This window comes from Cetorhinus maximus, chromosome 28 (assembly GCF_964194155.1).
Source record: "Cetorhinus maximus chromosome 28, sCetMax3.hap1.1, whole genome shotgun sequence".
Lineage (NCBI taxonomy): Eukaryota > Metazoa > Chordata > Chondrichthyes > Lamniformes > Cetorhinidae > Cetorhinus > Cetorhinus maximus.
In genome coordinates this window covers 13,976,574-13,996,274 of record NC_135906.1, presented here as the reverse complement: position 1 = coordinate 13,996,274, position 19,701 = coordinate 13,976,574, and the positions used below count along the sequence as shown (strand labels likewise).

The window sequence follows — 19,701 nt, the reverse complement described above, 5'->3', positions numbered from 1 at the left end:
AAAAGAGCCATCTTAGCAAGTTCAAAAGACAGGCCAGAAGCAGAGCCCAAGAAGGAGGGCAACCAAGAACCAAACACCTTCGTCTTCCAAATACAAATTTATTGTTGTAATTCAATGGCAGGGCTGCCCTTAACCCCTTCCCCGCCACGAGTTGCCTCACCAGCAGGGCTGCCCTTAACAACGACACCCCAACGTCCCCGAAGCTTGAAGTCCAACAGGTGACCCTGGCGAGTACTGCACAACATTATTGTGTACTCACCTTTGAGTTCCCCTCAAAGTGCAGGCCGCCAAGTGCATGCCTTTTATGTGCTGTTGTTTCAACCTTGCTTTGCAAACTATGCAAAAGAGTAAATGCGGAGTTTTAAAAAATTCTACACAAACCATTTTGTCCAAATTGATAAAAGGTCGATGAGCGCAAATTTACATCAAATTTATGGTGCAAAAAAATACATCAAATGTGGTGCAATTTACCATCTCTTGTGTAGGTTTGTGCCAGGGATCACTGCATCAACATACAATGATGTTCGGCAGGAAAAGACAAGTTGGTTCGTCAAGCCAGCCCTTCACTCGAGATAGCTGAAGCATTAGGATAATATAATTCACTTCTCTCACCCTGAAGTCTGCCCCGCTGACTCCCCCAAAGCTATGTGTTTTCCTGTGAGGAAAAAGCAGAAAAACCTACCCCAGGGTCAATAAGAGGAAAGAAATACCCCGGGAGATTCATCTCTTACCCTCTCCAGCATACAAAATCAGTCCACGAGGTTACATGGACTAAGTTCTATCTATAAAGCCACTTCTATCTAATGTGATTGTTGCCCCAGTTAATAACCAGTTCAATACCATCACAAAGGCAAAACGTCAGCACCAACCACACCAGCCAGTAATGCATTCCAGATGTACGATGAAAACTGGGCAGAGCCTGGCCAAACTCATTTCACACAAAGGGCAGAAAGCAGAGGCATGCTCATCTGGGTTCACTGCACTTCCAGTTCTTTGAGGTGATGGGATAGTTTCACATCTCACTGCACCTCCTAACCTCTCAATTCTCTGGTTTTAGGCATAGTTGGAAAAGATCAAAGAGATTTGCTCGAATTCCAGAAAGCTGAGGCCCTGTTTCAATGCAGTTCGCCAGCTATGAGTTCAAGGAGCTGTGGAACTTCCTGTCCTTACATTACTGCTTTTGGCTATCATGTTTGTGGTTGAACTGCTGCTGAGGTGCTACTCTGGCTGTGACTTTTGGTGTTCTGTCAGTGTTGCACTGGGTTGTTTTTGTCCAAGTTTCACTGAATTCCATGGAATCCACAGAACAGAAAGAGGCCATTCAGTTCAAATGGTCAACACCAGCATTTATGCTCCTCCTGAGGAGATGGTGGTGCAGTGTTAACGTAGTGGATTGATAAACCAGAAGACCCAGGCTAATTCATGGGCTGAAATCCCACCACAATAGCTGGTGGAATTTAAATTCAATTAATTAATAAAAATATGCAACTGACAGTTAATTTCAGTAATGGTGTTAATCCATTAAAAACCTGCCTTGTTTGCTAATCCACTTTAGGAAAGGAAATCTGCTGTCCTTACCTGGCCTAGCCTACTTGTGACTCTAGATCTATAGCAATATGCTTGACTCTTAACTGCCCTCTGAAATGGCCCAACAAGTCACTCAATTTAAAGGCAATTAGGGATGGGCAACAAATTCTGGCCTTACCAGTGATGCCCACATTCCATGCAAGAATATAAAGGAAAATCTGTCTGCTCTGAACTTATTACACAGTTGTACTTAAAACACTAAATGCAGTCTTAATGTCATCAACAAATAGGACTGCGTCACTCATCAGCACTGTTGGTTAGACATCCCTTCTCCATCAGAGGGATTAAATTTCACATTCAACACTCTATTATAGTATGTGACAAAATATAACATAAAATTGTCTGGATCAGCCATCCCCCTGTACTCACTCAGTATTAGGTATGCTTTCCCTGATCTCATGACTTTCCAACCGTGGTGTCTCAGGACCAGTCATTCGATGAAGCACCTCTCACACACTGAGCAAGTCTGATAATAATCTGAAGATTTTTACATACCATACGTCACCAACAGGAAAGAGGAACTGTGCTGGAGGGAGGTTGTGCTCTGACATTGCTACAAGCATAACAGTGTAAAATAAGATAGTATATTTTATATTGACAGTAATGGTGCATTTATCAAACAATAACAGTGCATGTTGCATCTGGATATTAACTGCACATGTTATATATGGGCAGCAACAATTTATATATGAACAGTAACTTGACGTGTTTATAATGGACAGTAACTGTACTTGTCAGTTATAAACAAAATGAGTTTCTTTATCGACTGTAACAAGCTGAAGCAGACTCAGGACCCAGTGGTCAATAAGACACACAGGCTTGAAGACTGTCTCTTTAAGTCTTGAAGAGAGTTAAAACAAGGGAGTTTTAATCACATATTTCAGCTGTGGCTTTAAGTGCTGCAATCAACAAGAGAGTAACAATGTTTACTTTGCAGCCACCATCTTCTCACTCTCAAAAGTTTATTTTGCAAACTCCTCAGCCCAACTTACCAAATTCCCTGCCTTTTGTCCTTACTGATTTGCAGGGTAAGAGAGTAGAGGTGTTATTCTTGATTTTTTATATACATAAAATTAACAGCAAATACAGCACAGAAACAGGCCATTTGGTCTAACCAATCCATGCAAATGCTTATGCTCCACTCGAGTCTTCTTCCACCTTTCCTCATCTAACTCTACCAATATAACTCTACTTCCTTCTCCCTCATATGTTTACCTAGTTTGCCCATAAATGCATCTGTATTGTTTGCCTCAACCACTTCAACTGGTAATAATTTCCACATTCGTATCACTGGGTAAAGGAGCTTCTTCTGAATTCCCTATTGGATATTACGTAGGATATACGACATGTGGTGACTTATATTTTCAACTCCTCAGAAACATCTTTCCTCCAGTCGATTACTGTGGTCTTCATCATGCTTATGTCTTTCATAGTTATTCTAAACCGTGTTACATTATGGTCACTATTGTCTTGATGTTCCCCTACTTTTACTTCTCTATCTGTTCTGGTTCATTCCCCATTGTTGTATATCACCAGTTTGTTGTATGTTTTATATATCTAATTTACCTCAGAGCAATGTGGAGATGACACTAGTTTCTAAGCTTGCAACATTTTTATTTACAGTGCTTTAAAAATCTCTGCAGTTACAAACTATCTGCATTCATGCTCACAGCTCAGCTTGTAGGTCTTTCTGCTTACTTTAATTCTGAGTCAACACCCAGGCTTAATCCATCAAGCACAGTGAACATAGATCAGTTACCAGACTCTCATAATCAAACACAAAACAATTAAACCATTGAACATGACAACCAAAAGTGAATTCTCCCTTTTTGGATTTCTTACATACTGTGTTGGAAAGGACTCCTGTTCACATTATCCTCTTCATTTATCACTTCTGGTCAATTGATTTTGAGACAGTTGAAATCCCCAAAGATTCTGTGTTTATTCCTCATTTTCCTTTTTACCTGCATTAATTTTTGGAACTTGGATTGTTCAAGGACTATTTGTGAGGAGACTGAGGCATTGAGATGGTGGGCTGTAACATATGGTGACAACAATGGAATCTGAGTGTCTAGAAGAGGAAGGCAGAGGCCGATCCAAATGGAGAAAATATTTAGAATTTGGTGCAGAACACACAAGGTCTGCAGGAAGCCCTTGGGGCTGCACAAGAGAGGACCACCTAGATTCTTAACATCCAGTGGGAGACTGTCCGATTACTAGTGAACCAAGTTGCCCATAGTTGGGGTAGCGATCATTTTTTGAGATGGTAACAGTTGCAGGAATCTTCCAGCTAACCAGGCCAAGCCAGTCTACTACTGCAGAAATTGACTCCAGAAAATGACATAGGGGCATAGCTCTTGAACTATGAAAGACGTGCTGAGTGGGAGAGGTGGCTAGAAGATCAAAGGCTGGCACTGTGGTACCCAATCCAATTGACCGATGCTCGGAAAGCCTATCTTGACCTGCAGCGCAGCAGATGCTGAGCCAACTACCCACAGCTGAAGGTAAGAATCCTGGCCAGGGTTAGTGTCACCTTAAGTTTAAGGACTCTGAACCTAGCAGGAGGATAATGTACCCTGCTCGCAAATGTTTGACTTGATTCATATGGCCAAGTGGTGGATTGAACCTGACAGAACTTTTGTGGAGCTCCTGTCAATGGGCCACGATACATCAGCCCTTCCGCCCCAGCCCAGGAAGTGGGTAGGTCAAGGAGACCCAGCCAATACCAAAAAATTGATTACACTGATGGAAATAAAGACAACTCACTACAAAAGAACTGGTCAGATCCTAATGTTCTCCAGGCCACTGGGCTTTCCCTGAGTCCAAAGAGTGGGACTGGATCCTGAGCAGATAAATTCGCAGGGGACACTGAAGATGAAAAGGCCACAAAATGGCTCAGGAGGGTGGCCCATATAACCATAAACCCAGAGGTAATGAGGAAGGCAGGGAAAATGAACTGATGTTACTGGCATGACCAGTGGGGCCATGTAGCAGCACAGAGTCCAAACCAGGAGGAGTGAGCCACATGGAGGTCACTCACCCCTTCCTACAAATAATGAATGTGAATCGAAAGGAGGTGATGGACCTTACTAACTCAAGAGGTGGAATGGTCCCATATTTGCACTAAGTGCAATGGCAGGTGGGGAAAATGACATTTTACCCTTTGGCTACAATGGCGGCTTTTCCCGGGAAATACGCTGTTTCCATGGCAGGTGGGCTCTCATTCCCATACCATCACCTCGCCGCTTCATCACGCTGGACGCCACATTTAAAGTGCAGCCGTGTGCACACCTCTCAGTGTTCCCAGCCCAGGACTGCTGCACAGAAGGTGGATGGCCCAAAAGGCAAAAAGACTGCAGTCCCTCAGTTTAGTGACGCGTCCCTCGAGCACCTCTTGGATGCGATTGAGGCCCGCCGTGATGTCCTGTATCACCACTCTGGCCACAGAATGGGTGGCCGCATTACCAATCTGGCTTGGGAGGCAGTGGCAGCAGTCATCAGTGCTAACGCCCTGCAAAAGATGACAGCCACTCAGTGCCGCAAGAGGATGAATGATCTCTTCTGTTTGGCCAGGGTAAGTCACTCTTCTCATCACCCTCAACTCACACACTCACAAACCCATTACATATCCACAGGGCTCTCACTCACTGCCAGTTCAAGGGACATCATTCACTCTCTCACACACACCTTCATTGTCCTCATCCTGTCCGCGGGACCACTTACCACCCACACATTCATGCAGGACAAGCTGGCGCACAACAAGAGAGAGAGGTTGCAGACTGGTGGAGGAATGCCTGAAATCAAGGTCCTCGTGGACTTTGAAAACAGAGCCATCTAGCTGACTGGTGAGGACCTGGACTTCTCCTGTGCTGATGGTGAGGTCGGTAATGGTCTATCAAGTGAGGATTCAGCAGTGCAACGTCCATCAGACAACCATGCAGTGAGTGATGTGTCCTGTTTCAGAGACCATTGCCATGCACTAATTATTTCTTCTTGCTTTTGCAGGCACATCTGGGAAACTGTTAATGGAGTCCATGACCCAGGACCTCCAATCAAGAACTGAAGAAACGTAGAAGAGGAATCTGAAAGGTACCCTCCTTGAAGTCCCGTCACAGTGCTCACCCACATCCTCCACCAATGCAGAGACACTCACCTTGGTGGTACCTAGCTTTAGTGTAGCCCCGGGATCACAGTCTGGTGAGCCCATCGCACTTTCTGATCCAGAGCAGGCGGCGGCAGGGACTTCCCAGATCCCCGGCACTCAGAGGACTGCTGGAAGCCAGAAATTTGGTGAGTCCGAGTCAGATGACGAGCCTCTGGACTCGGTCATGTCACAGTTGCTGGAGCTGCAAAGGCAAGCTCGGGAACATCAGGAAGGCATGTCCACTGCACCCCTCAGTTTGCAAGGCACGATGGAGGAGTCCATCCACCTTCAGGCTGAGGTGATAGTGCTGACATGCTAACACACAGAGGTCAACGCTATAGTAAGGTGGTGGCCACCGTGGAGACTTGGTCTAGGACGTCGCTCCTGCACTGCTGCTCCATCAGTGACACCGCAGCGGTTTCCCCAGGATAATCTCAGCCTTCAAGAACGCAACTTTACCAAATTACCCCCAGGATGCAGAGCATGAACCAAGTAAGTGATAACTCCTCCTTCCATGTACAGGGGAAGAACGATAGAAAAACTTTCATTTTTATAACATCTTTCGTGACCTCCCAAAATGCTTGCAGCCGATGAAGTACCTTTGAAGTCATAGAATCACAGAATTGTTATGGTGCAGAAGGAAGCCATTTGTCCCATCATGTCTGCACCGGCTCTCCGAATGAAGAACTCATCTCGTACCTATTCCCTGCCTCCTCCCCGTAACCCTGCACATTCTTCCTTTTCAGATAACAACCTAATTCCCTTTTGAATGCTTCAATTGAACCTGCCTCCACCACAATCTCAGGCAGTGCATTCCAGACCCTAACCACCCATTGCATAAAAAAGTTTCTCCTCACATCACTTTTGCTTTTTTTACTAATCTGTGCCCTCTCGTTCATGATCCTTTCATGAATGGGAACAGTTTCTCCTTATTGACTCTGTCCAGACCCATCATGATTTTGAATACCTCTATCAAATCTCCTCTCAACCTTCTTTCCTGTAAGGAATACAGTCCTAACTTCTCCAAACTATCATCATAACTGAAGTTCCTCATCCCTGGAACCATTCTCATGAATCTTTTCTGCAGCCTCTCTAATGCCTTCACTTCCTAACAAAAGTGCAATGCCCAGAACTAGTCACAATACTTCAGCTGAGGCTGATCTAGTGACTTATACAAATTCAACATAACATCCTTGCTATTGTACTCTATGACCCTATTAATAAAGCCCAGGATACTGTTTGCTTTATTAAATGCTCTCAACCTGCCCTGTCACTTTCAATGATTTATGCACATATCCCTCTGCTTCTCCATCCTTTTTAGAGTTGTACCCAACTCTGTTATCCAGATATAGACTGGGATAGTAGTAGTTAAAGGGCAGAGAAGGGACAGTGATCATTGTCCTCTACAATGATCATTGTCCCCTAAATGTTCTCCAACTGACACTTGATCTACTTGACCCTCTCATTCCCAAGAACCAGGTGCCTCCTTCCTTGTTGGACTGGAAACATACTGCTGAAGAAAACTTCCTGAAACACACTCTAGGAACTCTTTCCCCTCTCTGCTCTTTACACTACTACTATCTTGGTCTATATTTGGATAAATAAAGCCCCCCATAAAATTACTCTATAATTTTTGTACCTATCCGTAATTTCCGGCTCTATTCAGGTACAACCTGGTCGGATTGTATGGATCCAATCTCTCTCAGAGCCAGTCCCAGTGCTGCAGCCACCAGTACTCACTTGCATGTGGCACTGGAAGTAATCTGGAGATTACTATTTTTGAGGCTCTACTTGCTAATTTTCTACCTAGTTCCCTAAATTCAGACTGCAGGGCCACATCTCACTTTCTACCTTTATCAATGGTACTGATGTGGACCATGACTGCTGGCTGTTCACCCTCCCCCACTCAGGGTGCTTTGCAGCTGCTCAGTGACATCTTTGACCCTGGCACCAGGGAGACAACATACTATCCTGGATTCATGGCCGCGGCCTATCCATTCCCCTAACTATCTAAGTATGGTCATTGTTGTAATGTGGGGAACATGGCAGCCAATTTGCACACAACAAGCTCCCACAAACGGCAATGTGATAATAACCAGATTGTTTATTTTATTGATGTTGGTTGAGGGATAACTATTGACCTTGACACCAGGGAGAACTGCCCTGCTCTTCTTTGAATAGTGATGTGGCATCTTTTATGTCCATCTGAGAGAGCAGATTGGGCCTTTGTTTAACGTCTCATCCGAAGGGTGGCACCTCTGACAGTTCAGCACTCCCTCATTATTGGATTTGAGTGTCAGCCCAGATTGTGTGCTCAAGTCTCTGGAGTGGGGTTAGTTAAGAAAGACAGGAAGGTAGGGCATGATATCTGAAGGCAGGTTTGAGATACAGACTAGTCTTGGCTTTAAATTGGTTCTATACTTTTATTAATACAGGTTAGGTTTAAATGCATCTTCACAAAGCTATTTTAAAGAGATACAGTTCAAGTGTTGCAATTCAGTTCACAATCAGATTCAATACCAGAGATTGATGCAAGACCATATCAATTGTCTAATAATAGATCTGTAGGTTATAGGGGATTGAACCTGGGCCCTTTCCGTAGTCCTTGTGGCTTTAGCATGGGATATAGTTGAATAGGGGCATAGAGTACAAGAGCAGGGAGCTTATGCTGAATTTATATAAGACCCTCAGACCTTAGCTGGAATATTGTGTACAGTTCTGGGCACCATATTATGGGAAGGATGTGAACACATTGTAGAGAGTGCAGAAGAGATCTACAAGAATGGTTCCAGAGATGAGAAACTTCAGCTATGAGGATAGATCGGAGAGGTTGGGACTGCTTTCCTTGGATTGGAGAAGGCTGAGAGGAAACTTGATAGAAGTTTTCAAAATCATGGGCAGGATTTTCCTGTCGGCGTGTGGGCCCTGCCCCCCGCTCACCGACGCATAAAACGATGCGTGGTGACGTCGGGCAGACTCCCGACGTCACCATGCTCCATTTAAGTTTTCAGGTAGGCAGGGGCACAGCAAAATCAGCAGTGCACTCGCCGACCTGTCAATGTCCAATTGAGGCCATTGACAGAGTCACTAAAGTAATTAATGGACTTGCCCGTCCAACCTTAAGGTTGGCAGGCAGGCCAGGAGCCCCGGCGGGAATTAGGAAAAGCATGAAACCTCATCCACGGGTGAGATGAGGTTTCATGTAGGTTTTAAAAAATTTAAAGTTTTAAAAAAAATTATGGACATGTGTCACATGAGGGGACATGTCAGGGATTTTTTTGTTCTATTTTTAATATTGTTGACAGTAAAGGCGATCTCCCTGAGGCAGCACTTAGCCTCAGGGAGATGAGTGCGCTCTTTCGTGCGCATGCGCAAAAGAGTGCACTCTCAGGTTTAGGGATTCTCCCCCGCCCGCACAGGGAGCGCACAGCGCTTCCGTGTGGACGTCATGCTGGGCGGGCCTTAATTGGCCCACCCACGTAAAATGGCGCTGCGCCCTCGATTGGGGGCGCCGATTGGAGGCGTCCCTGTGTGCACCCGCATTTCAACTTTGCCCCCGATGGGGGGAGAATCCTGCCCCATGAGTGGGCTGGACAGAATAGATAGGGAAAAGCTGTTCCCACTCATAAAAGGATCAGGAACGAGAGGGTACAGATTTAAAGTGATTTGCAAAAGAAGCAAATGTGGTGTGAGAGAAAACTTTTTCACACAACGAGTGGTTGGGGTCTGGAATGCACTGGCTGGAAGTGTGGTGGAGGCAGGTTCAATCGAGGCATTCAAGAGGACATCAGATGATTATTTGAATAGAAACAATGTGCAGGGGTACGGGGAAACGGCAGGGCAATGGCACTATCTCATAATGCTGATTTGGAGAGCTGGTGCAGACACGATGGGCCAAATGGCCTCCTTCTGTGCTGTTAAGATTCTGAGATTCTGTGAACTGGTTCTGAAGTATCTTATACTCAGAACAAAGTACAAAAGGGAATAAAAAGAACAACCTGATGGTTGAAAACAGATGTCGGTGCCCTGAAATACTTGGATGTCTTTTTCTAAACAATGCATAAGGATCACATTGGGCTGTCACAGTGTCATTGACAGAAAATCCAATTTACACATGATCCCATTAATCTTTAATGGCACAGAACTAATAAAGTAACTTAACCATAAAATATACTTTCAACAAAAGGCAGTTTACAAAACTAAATTGTAACATTATTACTGGTGTATTGTATTATTATATAAGATGCTTCACTCCATGCAGTGCCCACTGGTTGCAGAAGGGTAATACTTGGAGGCTGCTATGCCAATGGAACCACTATTGACAATTTGAGGCATTTTAGAAGGTAATATGGCCACACAGTCTTCACATAGGGTTTGGTCCACATCAGATTATGGGCCAGAAATGGTCGGTCAGCTCTTTGCAGAATTGAAGAACACATCCATTCACACTGTTTCCTGTGGAGAAAAACATACTCTCAGTTTCAAATTGTTTCAGCTATTTTTCTAACCCCTTCATCTTTGAAGTTATTGACTCTGAATGAGATACACTTTAACGAGCTGATTGAGGCCTCTAACTGAGGTGTATCTTCATGAGCTCTGCCTAAGGTACACTTTCAGGAGCTGTGACTGAGGTATACTTCTGTGACAGGAAGGTGGGATTAGAAAGGGCACCTGGGTGTCCTCGGGCTGGCATGGACAAGATGGGCCGAATGGCCTCCTTCTGTGCTGTAACTTTTCTATGGTTCTATCTACCTGTGATACACTTTCTTGAGCTCTGGCAGTCTTCCACTACCTCGGTCAAGCACCCACACTTGGGTGTCTAGGTAAATGGATCATTATAATTTCATGAAATAGGACAGAAAATAATCAAAATGGCTACCTAGAGGACTAAAATACAAAGGGGTAAGAAGCCACGCTTCAGCTATACAAAGCTCTGGTTTACCACACTTGGAGTACTGTGAGCAGTCCTGAGCACCACACCTTAGGAAGGATATATTGGTCTTGGAAGGAGTGCAACATTGATTTTGTTGGGAATCCATTCAATTTCAGTCAAGCGCAGTCCTATTCTGAATATGCATATGTACACTTTCTAGGACGGGTCAGTAGATCAGAAATGGGAACTCAGAATAATTATTTTCCTCCTTAACCCAGTAGCAAAATGTAGTGTTCTGCTAGCTCTTGTCAGCTGTGACTAGCTAACTCGGGCCTGACTGGTGATTGAACCTGGGCCCTTTCCGTAGCCTTTTGGCTTTAGTATCAAAACAGGCAAGGCCTATAGCCACTGCTTGCTATATGTTGTTGTGTTGTCTAAGGAAGAGATTCAGAGGCATTGAGTCTGAACAGTGTGAAGAAATAGAGATAGTTTAAGAAAGTTATATGTGTATTTGGGTATGTTAGGAATAAGGTATATCTTTAAGTTTAAATTTAATTTATATATTTTTCTATTTGTGGGTTAAAAGGTGAAACCTGAGATCTAGTTTAATTTTTGAGTAGAGACAGCAGGTCTGGAGCTCTGTTTGTATACCTGCATTTCTAATTTTGACGACTGTTGAAGAGAAGTTAAAGCAAACACAAGAGTAGAAAAAAAACTGTTCTGTTGCCTAGCAACGGGGATCTAGAGAGGGAGGCCCACACACAGACACACACACACACACACACACACAGAAAAAGCAGCAGTTTGAGTTCAGGTGAAAGACAGCTGTCAAGAGAGACTGGATAGCGGAGGGACAGATAGCAAATCCCAAACTGAAGTTGAAGCCAAGACACCAAAGAAGCAGTCTACTGGGAGAGGGAACTACAGAGAGTGGATTTCCCAAAAGAACCTAAATGTCCCAAGGCAGAAGTGAGACAGAAACAGGAGGAAATTCCAAGAAGACCTTTTGTCAAAGGAAGGACAGAAACCTAGAAAAGGTCCTGTTAAGTGAAGTTAAGAATGAGGAGCAGAGGAAGGCTCCAAGCTTCAAGCTTAAAGAGAAGAAAAGCAGATTTAAAGCAATTTTGGTGTGCGAGAAGCCAGAAGGCACAAGGAGACAGCGGAAGGTCTGTAACTCTTTGATATGGGCATGTGAAGCAGTGGTGTACCGTTGGCACGACTGAGTCAGTGAAAGAGAGTGCATGGAAGAAAGCTTGAATGCATGTGGTGACCCAGGGGAGAGGAACATCAGAAGGAGAGTTCAAAACCCTGGAGGTGGACCCTTGTGGAAGGTGTCTGAGAGAAAACACCAGTTTGGGAGAAGATTCCAAAGTGAGTTCTTGGAGAGCGGAGATTGGAATCCCTTGTGTGAAAGACAGAATTCAGTGGGACTGCTTGGCTCATGATGTGACAAGCGTCTGGGGGGAGTTGCTGAGAGATCCATAGCATCTGTCTGGAGTGGCATCTGTCACTTTGTTTCAGGGTGTGGTGTGTCTGACCATAGGTCACCTATTGGTTTACATGGACTGTGTACTTACTGTGAACATTAGAGTATAAGATAGCTTTTGTAACTTGTGTTATCCTTAAAAATCTGTATATATCTGTAAAGGTATAGCAGTGGGTGAAGAAGCATTGTAATATAGTTCATCTTCTCTTGTTTAATAAATGTTTTATTCCTTTGTTAAAAGTTCATCAGCTGGCTCCTGTGACTGTTCAATAACTACTCTCCCCATTTCTAAACAACAAAAATAAAAGTTAGGATCTATCAAGCTGGGTTCCACCCTGAGATCAGGGTTGTCCAGTGGTAACATCAGCTGGGATCATAACAGTAACTATTTATTGTAGAATATAACTATGTACAGATATACAAGACAGTAGACTACTACTAGACCTGTGACTCCCTTTACATCATCATGTGGATGGGACTGTTTCACCAGTCCCACATTAACCCCTTCAGTCCTGAACACCCTGATACTACAGAAGAGTCATCGGGACTCGAAACATTGACTCTGTTTGTCTCATCACAGATGCTGCCAGACTTGCTGAGTTTTTCCAGCATTTTCTGTTTTTATTTCAGATTTCCAGCATCAGCAGTATTTTTCTTTTACCTTAAGGCTACACCTCCCCCAAGTCATTATCCAAATATATTTACATTTATATTTACATGCTGCCCCTAGGTTTAAACAGTCTGGAGGTTTCGCGACACTCCCTGGTCATGTTCTTTTGAAGCTTGGAGGATTAGTAATCTCAATTTGGATCCACTTGTTCAGGCTTGACTGATCTTCAGTAGAAGCTGCAGTATTTGGTGTTTTGTTTGTTTGAGGTTCAACACTTGATTCTTTTCTTCCTCTCCTTGCTGTTGTACTTTCCTCTATCAATAGTTTCCATTTCATGGTCGGATGTCATGGGTTTATCCCTTTCTTTACACTGACTACGTTCCCTATCCTTGTTCATTGAACTGGTGCTGGTTCTTTTTAATGATTTCGTCCACCATGCTTTGCCTTGAGAGCGATGACTCCGTGTAGCCCCTGGTTCCTGAAGTTTTGGGGAACCCTGGATTGTGGTCTTCTGAGGAGAGGAAGGCATTTAATTAATGTCTTACTGTCTTTCCAATTGCAGTAACCCCGATGTGGCAGGAAGGTCAATATCCTCTAACGTAGAAGATTTGGGCCTCATCTGATTCGGTTTTGTTTCTAGTTCTGAAGCTATTTGTTTACTTACACCCTCAGCCACCAGTTCTGGTGGATGGATCAGCGTGGATGCATTTACCAAGCGGTCAATATTGACAGATGAATGCAGGATTGTACCAGCATCTCCTATCACCTGGATTTTGACTTTGTCCTCTCTGACGATTCGCCAAGTGATGAAGAGAGTCCTAATCACACTCTGGTACTCATTGATCCAGCTGGCCTGTTTCTTCTTCAAGCTGAAGAAGGTTACCTCCATCTGTTTGGGAAGAAGCTGGATTATCTGCTTCAGCAAAGTATTGAAAATTCTACACTGAAGTCCCAGTTGAGGTCATCAGTGCTGATGGGCGGCTTGAGGGTCTTCAACTTGGTCTACTCGATGACTGTCTCTTCCTCGATGTCATCCGCTGTTTCGATGAGGATGAGGGAAACACAGGCACCTCGGCTCAGGAGAGAAAATTCCTGATTGCGAATCACAAATAGCATCTCCAGTATCTGCTTGTTCCTGTTTTGGAGCAGTTCTAGAAGCATGCCTATAACTGGTAGCCTGATTCCTCCCAGGCCATATAATGGGGTGTCTGTTGTCTGCAGCCATTGACAGGTCGGCGGGCCCGCAGCTGATTTTGTTGTGTCCCTGCCTTCCTGAAAATTTAAATGGGGCGGGGTGACGTTGGGGGTTCTGCCCGACGTCACCTTGTGTCATTTTATGCGTCGGCGATTGGGCCCCACCCCCTGCTCGCCGATGGCAAAATTCTGCCCCATGTCTATTAAGGGGCTTTTCTGGCTATTTCCAACTGTTTCATCGAAGTCTTTCGTTTTTGTGTTTTTTTTTTCAGATCAGACCAGATTTTTCTGTTTTTAATTTCGGAGATTTCGGGGTCATTCACCTGCTGCTGCCTGATGTATGTTGTTGTGTGGTCTGAGGAAGAGTTTCAGAAGCATTGAGTCTGAACAGTAACTATTTGTTGAAGAAGAGAACCAAGTAGATATAGAAGACAGTAAGCTTCTTCAGTCAAGCCATGAGCTATCTCCATTCAGATTATGAACAGAGCACTTCTAGTCATGTGACTCCCTTTACATCATTATATGGGCCTTACTGCTTCCCCAGTCCCACATTAACCCTTTCAAGTCTGAAGACCCTAATACTACACTACTCATCCTGCATCCACAGCTTAAAAACACGTAGAGCTCTGTAAAAGAACACTGAAATACACACATACACATACACAGTGCTCAACACACAGTATTCAAGCACACAAAACTCTGTATGTGACTTAAATGTACCTGCAGTGTTCATGCTGTGCTTTCTAATTATTTTTCTTTATTCTTCATTGGGATGTGGGTGTCACTAACAAGGCCAGCATTTGTTGCCCATCCCTAATTTTCTTTGAACTGAACAGCTTGCTGGGCCATTTCAGAGGGCAATTAGGAGTCAGTTACATTGCTGTGGGTCTGGAGTCACATGTAGGCCAGACCGGGTAAGGATGGCAGATTTCCTTCTCTAAAGGGCATTAATGAACCAGGTGGGTTTTTACAACAATCAGTGTTAATTTCCATGGTCACCATTACTAAGACTAGCTTTATATTCCAGATTTATTAATTGAATTTAAATTATGTCAACTGCAGTGGTGGGATTTGAACCCATGTCCGCAGAGCATTAACCTGGGCCTCTGGATTACTAGCCCAGTGACATTAACACTTCTTCTAAATGGTGAAACAGTGGAGGCCCAAATAGGCATGGGTGTTCGACGACATGGACCATTAAAACAGGTGTAGAAAATAATCAAAAAGGCGAATGGAAAGCTAGAGGACAAAAATAAAAGGGGGCCAAAGTCATTCCTCAGCTATACAAAGCTCTGGTCAAACCACACCTGGAGTACAGTGAACAGTTCTGAGCACCATACTTTAGGAAGGATATAGTGGCCTTAGAGGGGAGTGCAGTTTAGATTTACTAGAATTATTCTTAGACTCCAAGGGTTAAATTGAGAGGAGAGATTAAACAAACTGGGGTTGTATTCCTTGGAATTTAGAAGGTTAAAAGTTATCAGAAAAACATTTTCAAGATATAAGGAGAACCAATGGAGTAGATAGAGAGAAACTATTTTTGCTGGTTGGGAAGTCTAGAACTAAGGCGCAGAAGCTAAAAATCAGGAGTGAAATTAGGAAACATTTCTACACACAAAGGGTGGTAGAAGTTTGGAACCCTCTTCTGCAAGAGTCGACTGATGCTAGATCAGTTGTAAATTTTAAATCTAAGATTGATAGATTTTTGTTAACCAAAGGTTTTATGGAGACATAGGGAAAAGGTGGGTAAATGGAGCTAGGTTGTAGATTAGCCATGGGCCAGGATTTTATAGCCCCTTCTGCCCGGTGGGATATTACAGCCCCGCTGAACTGAATGGAGTTTTAAATGGCTTGCCGCGTCCGCCGGGGGGAGACACGCCATGGCGGGGCTGCAAAATCCTGGCTGTGTTCTCATTGAATAACGGAACAGGCTCGAGGGAGTAAATGGCCTCCTCCTGTTCCCATGCTAAAACATATACAGAACTCTATGGGCTGAATCTTACCTATGTGGGCGGGCTGGGCGGGAGTGGGCGGGGGCGGGCATGGAGCCGATCGCCTCCTGTGATCGGCTGTGCGCCGCCATTTTACGTGGGCGGGCCAATTAAGGCCTGCCCAGCGAGCGCAGAAATCTCCCTGAGGCGCAGAGCTGCCTCAGGGAGATTGAATAGACAATAAAAGTTTTTGAAAATTCAAGTAAAAAATGATTTAAACATGCCCCCTCATGTGACAGTGTCACATACCCTGGGACATGTTTGTCAAGTTCACCAAGCTTATTTATTAATTTTATAAAACCTTCGGGAAACCTCATCCTGCCCGTGGATGAGGTTTCCTGGAAAATGTGAAAGCTGCTTGGGCCCTTCGCAGTGTTAATGACGTAAATTACTTTCTTAATGGCCTTAATAGGCCTTTGACAGTTCAGCAGGCACGCAGCTGCCTTTGGCGCGTGCCCACCAAACGCAATATCGAAATGACATGCCATGATGTCGGGACGCACGTCCGATGTCATCTCGCGTCATTTTACGTGCCGACATGTCACGCTAACGGCAATATTCTGGCCCATGAGTTTGTATCTAAGTACGTATCATCATTCTAACCAACAGGGAAAGTCTTAAAGGAATTGAAGGCTTTTTAAACATTAAACTGTACAATAGTTCTGCAGATGGCCTGAGAGGTTTAGCTTTGTAGCAGGTCCAGTTACACGGCATGAAGTTGAAGTGCTGTAAAACTGCTTAGTTCATATCGCGAAAAGACATATGATTCACTCTTAGTTCATTACTGGCAGATTGTAGTTATATAGTGGCCTGTGTGTCTATGTGACCATTGTTTCACATCAACCTGGGATGTGTGACATCAAGAGAACTTAACTGTACCTATTAAAAAAAAATCATCTTGCGATATGGGTGTCACTGGAAGGCTGGCATTTATTGCCAATCTGGCCTTGTGAGGGCGGTGGTGAGCCTACTTCTTGAACTGCTATAGTCCATGTGGCGAAGGGGCTCCCTCAGTACCATTAGCTAGTTAGAAGGTTCCAGGATTTTTGACCCAGCAACCATGAAGGAATGATGACCGATGATAGAGACCCAAGTCAGGTTGGTGTGTAACTTTCAGGGGAATAGGGATGAGATGGTATCCCCATGCAGCTGCCCGCTGCCCTTATCCTTCTTAGTGATGGAGGTCGTGTGTTTGAGACGTGTTGTTGAAGATACAAGCACACTTACCGATGTCACTGATAATGGCACTTTTGTGGATTCAGATTCAAATAAACTCCTTCTGGTCTTGCAGATGGGGTTAATCCATTTGTGGTATTCAGCCCTTATCTTAAGAGGTTTTTAAAAAATAAATTTATCAAACATTGTACCTGAATATGATAAATTACAACTCTGCAATTAACCATCTAATTGTATGTTGATATATTAATCTTTTTATAAAAAGCGTCATGGGTTGTTTAGAATAGTTGCTAGTGATCTACCATGAATCGATTGGTTTAAATGCTTCCACTCTTTGATGGCCAATATTGACACCTAGTATTCACAGGCAAAACAGAGTGTGCGAACTAAAGTTCAGCCTACTATACGACTACCTTAGAGGAGGGGTGAATTGGTCTCTTTCTTGCACCTGCATCAAAGGCATTTTGTGTTTTTGGCCCAGTAGCAAAGCAGATTAGTTTGGGACTTATCCAAACACAAGCTTTTGGGTTCAAATCATACTCCATGACTTTCTGTTTTTACTCCATGACTTGAGCCTGTAATATAGGCAAACATGCAGTAAAGAAAGAGAGAACTTGCATTATTACTACACCTTTCACAACCTCAGGATGTCCGAAAGTGCTTTACAGCCAAGTACTTTTTGCACTTTATGGCATTGACAGCCTTGTGGCTACAGGGAAATGTATCAGCCAATTTTCACACAGCAAGATCCCACAAACCTCAGTGAGATAATGAGCAGATATTCGGTTTTAAGTGTAAGTTGAGGGATAAGTATTGGCCAGGACCAGGATGACCAACTGTCCCTGATTTCCTGGGATCGTGTCATCATTGGAGATTTTGTCCTGTGTCCCGGGTCAGACCTTCCCGGGCCACGTTTTGTCCCGGATTTGTTCTTTGACCTGTTTGCTCGTGTGCGTCAGGCTCCAAACTTTCCTTTGTTATCTCCATATATCCGCTGGTTCCAGTGTTCTCTTCTGCTATCTTAGCGCATGTGTTGGGTATGGCACACACATCTGCCAATTCTCCGCATGCGTTGGAGCTGACGCGTGCAGTTTGAGCTTGAGATGCACAATGTATCCCTTCCACTACTACAGGTCTGGCAGTGACCCTTCCCAACCACTGCAACGCCCCCCCACCCAATGGTTAGCCACCATGCCGATATATTGCCCCTTAAATTTTTCACCGGGAGTTGGTCAACCTGGCCAGGACGCCAGGGATGTGTTTTGAAATAGTGTTATTGGATTTTTTACATCTACTTGAAAGGGCAAATTGGCCCTTAGTTTAATATCTCAACCAAAAGGCAGCACCTCTGACGGTGCAGCACTCCCTCAGTACCATACTGAAGCATTTGCTGAGATTATGTGCTGAATATCTGTGGAGTTAGACTTGAATTCTCAACCGTCTGATTCAGAAGCACAAGTGCTCCACTGTCCCAGAAGGGACACACCAGTAGCCATAGAGTCACGCTACTGGCTAGGTCCCTGGCTTCCAGGGCTTTCTGAACCTGAGTAGGAACTCAGAGGAACTCTTTCTCCAAGATGAGGTTGGTAGATTTTTGTCAGGTGAGGTGAGGTTACGGAAGGTGGTGGGGTTAGCGGACCAAGGTTGGGTAAATGGAGTTAAAATACAGATCAGCCACGATCAACAGAATGTTGGGACAGATTCCTGGGGCTGAATGGCCTAGCTGTTCCTATGTTTCTAATAAGTTGCAGTTTATTCCATTCCACCCTGACCATTAATAAAACTCAAAATGGTACCACATACCTTGGGATTTAACACACAGAGGATGATGAAGATGAAGGTGCCCTGGAAACTGTTGACAATAGTAAATAAGTAGGCCATCACCACTGTTTCCTCCTGAAAATGAAACAAGCCAAGAATCCAGGTACAGCCCAGTATAAACACCTGTCCAATGGCTTTAAATGTCAGCATCCTGTAACGAGGAGAAAACCATCGTCACACACACTGGCAAAAAAAAAAACACTTATTAGCTAAGCCAGAGCCTGAAGTGAAGTATTGGTTTGTAGGTGTATCTATGTGATAAAGTGTGGAATTCCAGTAGTTGTAAAGGCGAGAATTCGATTAATCTTTTTGATTATTTTTACATGTGTTTGTGACATTTTAATGATCTGCTACCTGCAAGGATATGGTAAGATGCTGCGTGAATTGCTTCTCCTTCAATTGTCTCCATTAGTACAACAGGTGGAAGGGACTTTGAAGTAGAAACTGGTCTTTTGTTGACCTTATTGGAAGCACCATCTGAAAATATGTGTATACACTGTCCACCACAATATACATCTATACATTGATTTCCTTAAAGTATTCAATTACTTAATCACCTGTAATTTACAAATAAATCCATGCTAATTATCACCAGTTTCATTGGGTGTAATTACCTCCAGAAGTTTGCCCAAAGCCAAACTACGACTATAATTAGTTAGTTTGACTCTTTCCACTTTTATAAACAGGTCGGGGGGTCTGAAATTTAGAAAAATGAGAGGTGATTTCATTGAAACACACTAGATTCTGAGAGGGCTTGACAGGGTAGACACTGAAAGGCTGGTGAGTATAGAACTAGGGGTCATATCTCAGGATAAGGAG

The 19,701-nt window shown here is 44.0% G+C and overlaps 2 protein-coding genes across 2 annotated transcripts in view; both read right to left on the bottom strand.

Moving 5' to 3' along the window:
- Positions 1–2,045, bottom strand: part of LOC144668812 (adhesion G protein-coupled receptor E3-like) — a 76,335-nt gene extending 74,290 nt beyond the window's left edge. Inside the window, exon 1 of the mRNA XM_078531186.1 lies at positions 1,957–2,045. Within this exon, the coding sequence (XP_078387312.1) occupies positions 1,957–1,987 (31 nt within the window). The 5' untranslated portion in view covers positions 1,988–2,045. The remainder of the gene's footprint in view (positions 1–1,956) is intronic.
- A 6,095-nt stretch (positions 2,046–8,140) lies between these two features.
- LOC144668763 (uncharacterized) overlaps positions 8,141–19,701 on the bottom strand; it is a 121,031-nt gene continuing 109,470 nt past the window's right edge. Inside the window, exons 35-37 of the mRNA XM_078531094.1 lie at positions 18,865–19,033; positions 17,113–17,211; positions 8,141–10,186 (exon numbers count right to left, since the gene is read on the bottom strand). Of these exons, the coding sequence (XP_078387220.1) occupies positions 10,175–10,186; positions 17,113–17,211; positions 18,865–19,033 (280 nt within the window). The 3' untranslated portion in view covers positions 8,141–10,174. The remainder of the gene's footprint in view (positions 10,187–17,112; positions 17,212–18,864; positions 19,034–19,701) is intronic.